This window comes from Phocoena phocoena, chromosome 11 (genome assembly GCF_963924675.1).
Source record: "Phocoena phocoena chromosome 11, mPhoPho1.1, whole genome shotgun sequence".
NCBI classification, from domain to species: Eukaryota; Metazoa; Chordata; class Mammalia; order Artiodactyla; family Phocoenidae; genus Phocoena; species Phocoena phocoena.
The window spans coordinates 90,992,167-91,000,799 of NC_089229.1; the positions used below are offsets into that span (position 1 = coordinate 90,992,167).

General features: G+C 40.0%; 1 protein-coding gene across 1 annotated transcript; it reads left to right on the plus strand.

Annotated features, from left to right (window-relative positions):
- The first annotated feature begins 4,077 nt into the window (after positions 1–4,077).
- Positions 4,078–7,626, plus strand: ART4 (ADP-ribosyltransferase 4 (inactive) (Dombrock blood group)). The gene is made up of 2 exons (XM_065887206.1): positions 4,078–4,456; positions 6,867–7,626. Exons 1-2 carry the CDS (start codon positions 4,286–4,288, stop codon positions 7,596–7,598), a joined length of 903 nt encoding a protein of 300 aa, XP_065743278.1. The 5' UTR covers positions 4,078–4,285; the 3' UTR covers positions 7,599–7,626.
- Positions 7,627–8,633: the final 1,007 nt, after the last annotated feature.

Here is an 8,633-nt window from a genome sequence, read left to right on the forward strand (position 1 = left end):
GGGAGTTCCTTGGATATACATATGTTCCTTGCACAGAAACTTGCCATGTTTCTCTAAGTTGAAAATTTTATCTAAATAAAAAGTTATAAAAAATATGAAATAATTGAAGGAGTTTTGCTCACTTTGATAAGAGTTTGAGGGTAAAAGAGAACAGATGAGTTAAAATGTTAAAACCATCCTGACTACCTAATTTTGAGACCACTATCAAACTACTTTCCTTTGGATAACACGGACTTCTGGCAGTGCCTCCATTAAATTAACTCAGGTCCAAAGGCGTTCAGTAAGACCCAAACAAGGAATACCAAGAGCCATTTCCAAACCTTGAGGCCAGTGGCAAAAGATACATGCCCCCCAACCTCTCCTCAAAGGCTCTCTAGTGACTCCTTCAACCCATGCTCCGAAAGTAGCTTTAGAAAACTAGTCTAGTATGTTCAGAACGTATTCTAGAAAATCAGCAGAACATTTTCTTAAACGGCTGTTTATAAAAAATGTGATAGAAATTAACTTTCACTTTGTTAAACACCCTATGAGTTGTTGGTCTTCAAATATCTGAGTAGCCAACATGCTTTGAGCACCTGCTAAGTGTCAGTGGCATCAGGAAACTGCAGAGCAGAAAGGTAAAATACTTGCCCGGGTCAAACGTTAAGGAAGTGATAGAACACGGGATTGAGCCGAAGTATCTTTCTCAAGGACTCATGTTCTATTATTTATCAGTCAATCTGCTTCTGAGTCAGTATAGTTCATGGATCCATTCCATAATATTTTACAGAGTATCTCAATTTCATTGCCAACAGGACCCTGCAAGAGTGGTGTGGTCATCTCGGCTTTTATATATAAAGAAGCTGAGACGGAGAACTGACATTACCTATTCAGATTCACAAAAGCTGGGAAATCATGGAAGCAAAATACCAACACAGTTCTGTACAACTTCAAGACGCATATCCCTTTTACCCATCAAGACAGCAGATTTTGAAGAACTGGGCATCATTAAGAAAATGGTAACTGGGTGAACATCAAGCTCTAAATTAACTAATATGAAATTTTCTCATGGGAACTTTAATAAAATAACCCTCAAGACAAAAGATGATTTTTTCAATGACTAAACATTGTCAGAAAACTTTATTTTAATCAAAAATATACACACACTCACACACCAGACCTGTGGCCTTTCCCTACCCCAGATATTATTGTTGGTGTTCTCTTGCTTCCCTCCCTCTTTCCCTTCTTCTGTCTCAGTCTCTTTTCTCTGTTTCTGTCTCTGTCTCGCTCTTCCTCCCTCCCTCTCTTCCCCCTCACCCCTCCCTCCTCCCCTTCCCAATCTTTAAATTCCAGCTGTACAAAAAGGTTACAGAGGTTCCTGCTGCCCCCTAGTGGTCTTATTTTGGAAGCGGCAGTCACATTAGGAAAATCAACAAAACCCTTACAGACAATAATAATAAAATGACAGTTAAAAGGGAAGTTCCCTGGCCGTCCAGTGGTTAGGACTGGGCGCTTTCACTGCCGAGGGCCCGCGTTCAATCACTGGTTGAGGAACTAAGATCCGGCAAGACACGCGGGACGGCCAAAAAAAAAAAAAAATGACACTTACAGTCCTTTAGAATTTTTGGAGACAGTGGGCCATGGAGGTAAGAGGAAACAGCCTGCGATCACTGACAAGTTATTTGCCCTCACGGAGTTTCAGCAAATACACCCATAAAGTGGAGGTTAAAATATCTCTTCCTTATAGTTGTGTTGTGGGTTAAGATAACATACCAAAAGGTCTTGAAGCACAGTACACTCTCCAGAAAAGGTAATTATTATCACATTATTTATTTTTGACAACTCCACAAGGTTAAGGAAACTGAAGCTCAGCACAGCTTGCAGGGTTGTTTTTTTTTTTTTTTAAGTAAACTCAGCTACCAACCTGTAGAACTAGACCCATAATCCAAGTTTTTGGACTCTAATTTTAGTTCTCTTCATGAAACCTCAATATCCCAAATTAACAGTTGATACAAGGAATCTTAAGAATTATTAAAATCTTAAAGGGATATTTTCATACACTACTCATGTTTTCAATGACGTCCAAAACCATATACATTTCATTGGTAAGTGATCACATCTCTAAATTGTGTCTTAAAATTGCAAGAAGAAAAACACACAAAGATTTGTGTCCAAAACATGTTCATAAGTCATTGTTTATAATAGTACAAAGTTGAAAACAGGCAAAGTGTAATACATGTATTCAATAAACTTTGGTACAAATAACAATGTTTTGGTACAAATAATAATGTTTTTATTTATTAAAAAATTTCTCAGTGCCAGGTGCTGTTAAAGGGTTATAAATGTATCAAAGCATTCAGAGAGGTAAGTACTATTATTATCTCCCCTTAACAAATGAGGAGGGACTTACCTGGTCAGTAGTTAAGACTCCGGGCTTCCACTGCAGGGGGCCCGGGTTCGATCCCTGGTCAGGGAACTAAGGTCCTGCATGCTGCACGGTGAGACCGAAAAAACAAAACAAAACAAAAAATCAAATGAGGAAACTGAGGAACAGAGAAGCTTAGTACCTTGCATGAGGTCAAACATCAAGTAGGAGAGCCAGGAATTGACCTGACGTGTCTTTCTCAAGAGTCCATGTCCTATTCACCAATCTGTTTTTGTGACAGTATAGTCCATGGATCCACCCCATATTTCACTGATGGTAGAATATTGTACAGCCATAAAAAAACATGTTTTCAGTAAGTATTAAGTTACATGCAGACATGCTTACATTAAAACATTAAGAGAAATCAACTATACCTCAATTTTTTAAAAAAGGAAACATAAGATGTAGAAGAAAAAAAATAAGGGAAAAAAACAGCATGCAAAATTGCACACATTATTTCAGTCCTAGAATGTGTGTGTGTGTGTGTGTGTGTGTGTGTGTGTGTGTAAAACCAAAATCTAAATCTAAATAGTACCTTTCACCAGATGATGGGTTATGGGTAATTTGGTTTCCTCCTTTATACTTTTCTAGATATTCTGAACTTTTGTTATGAGACATAACTGCTGTGATTATCAGAAAATTTAGTTTAAAAATATTTACTGCTGCTGAAAACAATACCAGAATTTCTGAGAACAGGATTTCATTTCCCTTCACAGTTAAATAATGAAAGTGTTAAGTGGGAAAGATTTGCAAGAAAAACAATTACCCCAAGGACTGGGAACAGAGGAAGGACGTTCAGACTAGAAAGGGAAGTGTCTAAGAGGAGGGTTTCATAAGACATTTATGCTGAATGAGCTCAGCACCCTGGAACCTGTTCTTGATCGATGTCACCTACTTCTGAGTGCTGTCAGCTGCTCAGAGGCTGTCTTCTGACAGTAGTCATTTGGATTCGCTCCAGACTGAAATAGTGTGGATTGAGAATCTGATGCCTTTAGAAGGGAAAACATAGAAGATCTGTCATCTGAACAGGTATAATTTCTAGAGTGGACGGTTTCAAACGTGCAGTGGGAAAGCAGCAAAGAGAGCTTTCTTTTTGGCAGTAACCCTACTGTTTTGTTTTGTGGCAGTCCCTTCTGCGCAGGGCCTATCAGCAGTACCAGATGAGCCTAGCGTAGGCACACCTTGAGGTGGTATCTTCCCAGGGACCTGCACGAGCCAATCATATCACTCAAAGGCTGCAGCTCAAGATAAAACCACTTGGCCCCAAACACCATACAGTGCATGCCTTTGCCTGCTGCCTTTTCTTTTCTTTTATTTACTTATTCATTTTTGGCTGTCTGGGGTCTTCGTTGCTGCATGTGGGTTTTCTCCAGTTGCGGAGAGCGGGAGCTACTCGTTGTTGCGGTACGCACGGGCTCTAGGCATGGGGCTTCAGTAGTGGCGCAGGAGATTTGTTGCTCTGCGGCACGTGGGATCTTCCCTGACCACGTCTCGAACCCGTGTCCCCTGCATTGGCAGGCGGATTCTTAGCCACTGTGCCACCAGGGAAGCCCCTTCCTGCCTTCTTAAGAAAGTTAAGGCTAAGCTGGTGAGCCAGACCCATAACAAGACTTTGGAATTTCCCTGCATAGAGACTAGATCAGGATTTTTTTTAAGTTGGAAACTAATTTGAGTTCACTTCAGAATTCCTTACTTGGTGCACAATTCTGGCTATTCAACAGATTTCAGCTTTGCAAGTGAGTTCGAGTTGATTTCTTCCCTTGGAAACTGCTAGCTGGTGGTGGTCAACAGAAGTCTCAACATAGACATAGGCGAGGAAGGTTCTTGCTGAGACTCACCCCAAGAAAACCCCAAAGGAGCACCCTGAGAACTGATTTCAGGATGAAGCTGCAAGGGCGAAGAAGTGCTTTTAACACCAACAAATGCTGCCCTTTGACCAACAAATGCAGGAGGAGTCTTCTTCCAAATACTGCAGCCCCTGAGGTGAGAATCTGGCTCCTAAGAGGGCAACTTCCTCTCCTGCTGCTGTGCTCAAGTCTGCAGAGACCCACGGTGAGTTACCACGGAGGAGGTGATCTCTTTATGATCCCGGCTCCAATGGAGCATTCTCCTGGTGCAACCTTTAGATGACCTTTAGTCCCTCGGGATGTAATTTCACTTAGACATTTTAACTAACATGTAATGCTGGCAAAGAGGGTTGAAAACGATTATTTAAAATTGTGGAGTTCTTTACAGTTTACAGATTTGGCATCACAGAAGCTAGAGGCATAGCATTTTTTTCTTGATTCTCCATAAAATTTAAGTAAAATATTGCTTCTGTAGGACAAATAATGCAAAATCAACCAAGTCTATTTGGCTTTATCCTGTATCACATGGATCAACTCAAAAGAGGTATTATAAAGTTCTCTATAATGAAAAATAACCTAATGTTAAGAGAAAACAGTTTCAGTGGGCCCAGACTCCTGCATCTTCCCATACATAGAAAAGCACTAAATTCCTTAATTTTAATGTCTGGTTTTCTTTAATTAACAGTAATCTTTTGATGTTCCGAGTACCTGCCCTTTGTTACAAAACTCCTATATATCCTAGCTCCCCCCTCACCTCCTCAGAGCAGTTCTCTCGGGGTTACTTGAGATGCCATCTCCCGGGCTTGAAGTCCTAAAAATTCCCACTGAATAAAACATAACTCTCAACTTAAAAAAAAAAAAAAAAGAAAGAAGACAGAATATCCATTTGATATCTAGTAATAGATTAAAGTTTTGGAGTTTACAAGGTTTGATAGAAGATATTTTTTATTTTGTTTTGGCTTAAATAGATTCTGTAGAACTATTTGCAAATCTGCTCTAAAGAATTATTGGTTAAAATCATTTAAGCAGTCTTAAAATTTTGTTCCAGTTTACACACAACTAGATGACTTCTCACCATAAATAACATAGTAAAAATACCAAATGGTATGCTTTTGAGTTCCAGCTACAACACTGTTGACATTCACTGGATGGAATTTTATCTCTTAATATGTTCCTTAGTAAGTACTGTTTATTAGGAAAGTATCATTTCTTTGCCCAGAAGGAAACACCTTGAAATTTAGATAACTGAAAAATATGGCTCTCAATTATGGACGGATGATACTTAATGAACTTGTCTTCAAATCTCTAACTTTAATTTAATACGCACTGGGTATCAATAAATAATATTCCATTGGCTACCCATGAGAAAATGTCTTTTTCCCACTCCTGATTTCTAAGAAGAAGGACTTTACCAGGAACCCCACTGACCTCTGTCCAACCCTCTCCCCACATCGCTCCCCTGGAGGTGGACAGACGTTACTTGACTGGTAACGTCAGGAAGAATAACTGGATATGCTGTGTTTGCTCTTCTTCCACCTGGGAATTAACCCAATGGCAAAAGGCATGAGTTCTGTGTTCCTCCCATGGCAAGAATCTCACCTGGACAGGTTGCAATCCAATACTGCCTGCAGCTAAGTGGGCAAGTCAGCTCATTCTGGGGTTTACCTTTAACAAGCCCACCAGCCATCAGACCTAAAGATGGGTGCTCCAACATGTTCTCATTCAGTAGTAAAAATTATATTTTAGCCTTCGTATTTCAAGTCCTGAGCAGAGGAGAGGGTTGTCATTTACTGGGGGCCCCCTTGGAGAACCCGACATTACTCATCACTTAAGTCTTTTCTTAACTCAAAGCCAAAGGCTTAATATAGGTTTTAGGTATTCATAAAAGGGGTATTACTTATAACACCTGTGTGAGAATGTGAAGGGGTTAGGAGAGGAAACAGATAGTATAATTAAACTTTGATTATTAATTTTTTTCTTCAAAATACTCAATATGCAAAAAGACTTTTCACTGATACAAAAAGGGTCACTTCCTCCGTGGGGAGATGAGGTTTTTTTGCGCTTTCAGTAATATTTGTCAAACCAAATTCAACATCTAGCATGGGTCACAGATACAGGAAGGACTGGATCAGTGTAATTGTTATGAGTGAAACTTACTTCAGCAAATACTGATTTTGAGCAGACAACTCGGTCTTATACAGTGTAGCAAATCTGCTACCACACCGTAAAAATTTTAAAAACAGAAACCTCCAGTAAATAGAGTCGGGAGACCAGAAAGGGGAGCTCTCATGCCCTGCGGCATAGCAGAGTCTAACAGGAAGAAGAAAAACACCTCTTCTTTCCTGGCAAGGACTGGGCGAATGTAAAGCCATGAACTCTCTGTTTACTATACCTCCCATCTTCCTTTTCTTCTCTATGAAAGCATTCTTCTTCCCTTGCCCTGTAAGGACTTGTACATGGTGCACCGCAGTCGCAGAACCTGAATTACACCTCTCTGCTGATCCTGAATAGACCTATCTTTGCTGGAGAAATACCTGGCACGCTATTTACTTCAGGTCAACAAGATTCACCATCGAATTTGAAAAATTAAAATCAAGATTTTTCTTTCCTTATAGGTCGCAGTTAAAATTGACTTTGACTTGGCACTGAGTTCCTTTGATGATCAGTACCAAGGCTGCAGCCAGCAAGTCATGGAGGACCTGATTCAAGGGGATTATTTTACGAAAGAAATAGAATCTCGTAGGAATTACCACAGGGTCTGGCAACGTGCACACTTAACCTGGTTGAGACAAGGAAAAGCTCTCCCTGAGAACATGACCGTTACACATGCTGTGGCCATCTTGGTTTATTCATCGAACGACAGTGTTCGTTCAGACTTCTCCAGAGCCATGGCCAGTGCTGCTGGGTCTCCCCAGCAATATAAACATTCATTCCATTTCAAATACCTACACTACTACCTGACCACGGCAATCCAGCTGCTGAGGAAAGAGATTGTCACAAGGAATGACCCTCTGTGTTATGAGGTGCACCATGAGGTGAAGGGTGTTTACTTGGAAGCCCCCATGGGTGCCACCATTCGCTTTGGCCAATTCCTCTCCGCCTCTTTCCTGAGAGAAGAGGCACAGAAGTTTGGGGACCAAACTCTATTTACCATATTGACCTGCCTGGGGGCACCTGTACAAGACTTCTCTCTCAAAAAGGAGGTCCTGGTCCCTCCGTATGAGCTGTTTGAAGTTGTAAATACGAGCTACCACCCAAGAGGAAATTGGTTGCAATTGCAGTCAGCTGGGACCCAGAGTGCGTATAACTGTCAGCTGCTAAAAGGTATTGTTATTGATCCAAATTGAATCCACTCTTACCAGGATTGCAGGCCACCATTTATTTTTTAATCTTTTCAAAGAAATATTTATTTATTTCTTTTAATTTTTTTTCTTTTTTTAATTTTTATTGGAGTATAGTTGATTTACAATGTTGTGTTAGTTTCAGGTGTACAGCAAAGTGAATCAGTTATACATATACATATACCCACTCTTTTTTAGATTCTTTTCCTATATAGGTCACTAGAGAGTATTGAGTAGAGTTCCCTGTGCTATACAGTAGGTCCTTATTAGTTATCTATTTTATATACAGTAGGGTGTATACATCAATCCCAATCTCCCAATTTATCCCTCCCCCCATTTTCCCTCCTGGTAACCATAAATTTGTTTTCTACATCCCTATTCTTTTATAAAAGTTGTTTTTCTGAGTGAGCTTGGGGGGAAAAGGCCAAAAACATGGATATTGGCCTTCAGTAATGGTGGAATTGGCAGATTAGAGAAAACTCACCTTGTTTCTTGGTTTCTCCTCTCTTCTTTCTCCTCAACTACCTGTAGGAAAATGTGCTTTGCAATGGCCCAGATACACAGGGCATTATAGACAGAGAAAGTAAATATCTCTACTGGAAAAGGTAGTGCATAAAACATAACATTTTACCTTCTCCCTCAAGCTCATTTTTTGTCATGGTCATTTCATGAAAAAGAAGTGCTAAAAATAAAGCAGGAGGTATGATTTACTCATCCACTCCTATCTTTTAATCGTCTTCTCTGTTCCAGGAACTGAGATAGGAGGACCCAGGTGATACAAAATGAAAAAAGCAAAATTACTATCCTAGGAGGATTTTTAGTCTAATGAGAAGTGGAAATATGAACAAATGTCTACACACAAAAGCACTAAGTATACACCAGATGTTTAAGCAATGGTTATGGTTGCTATGTGAAGGAAGACGCTCGTTCTCTCTGGGGAAAGTGAGAAGACTTCACAATAGGAGACCACTTGGGACTTGAAGTAGGAATGGGGGTTTTCAGTGAAAAAAGAGAGAAAAAGTCATTTCAAGCAGAAAAAGC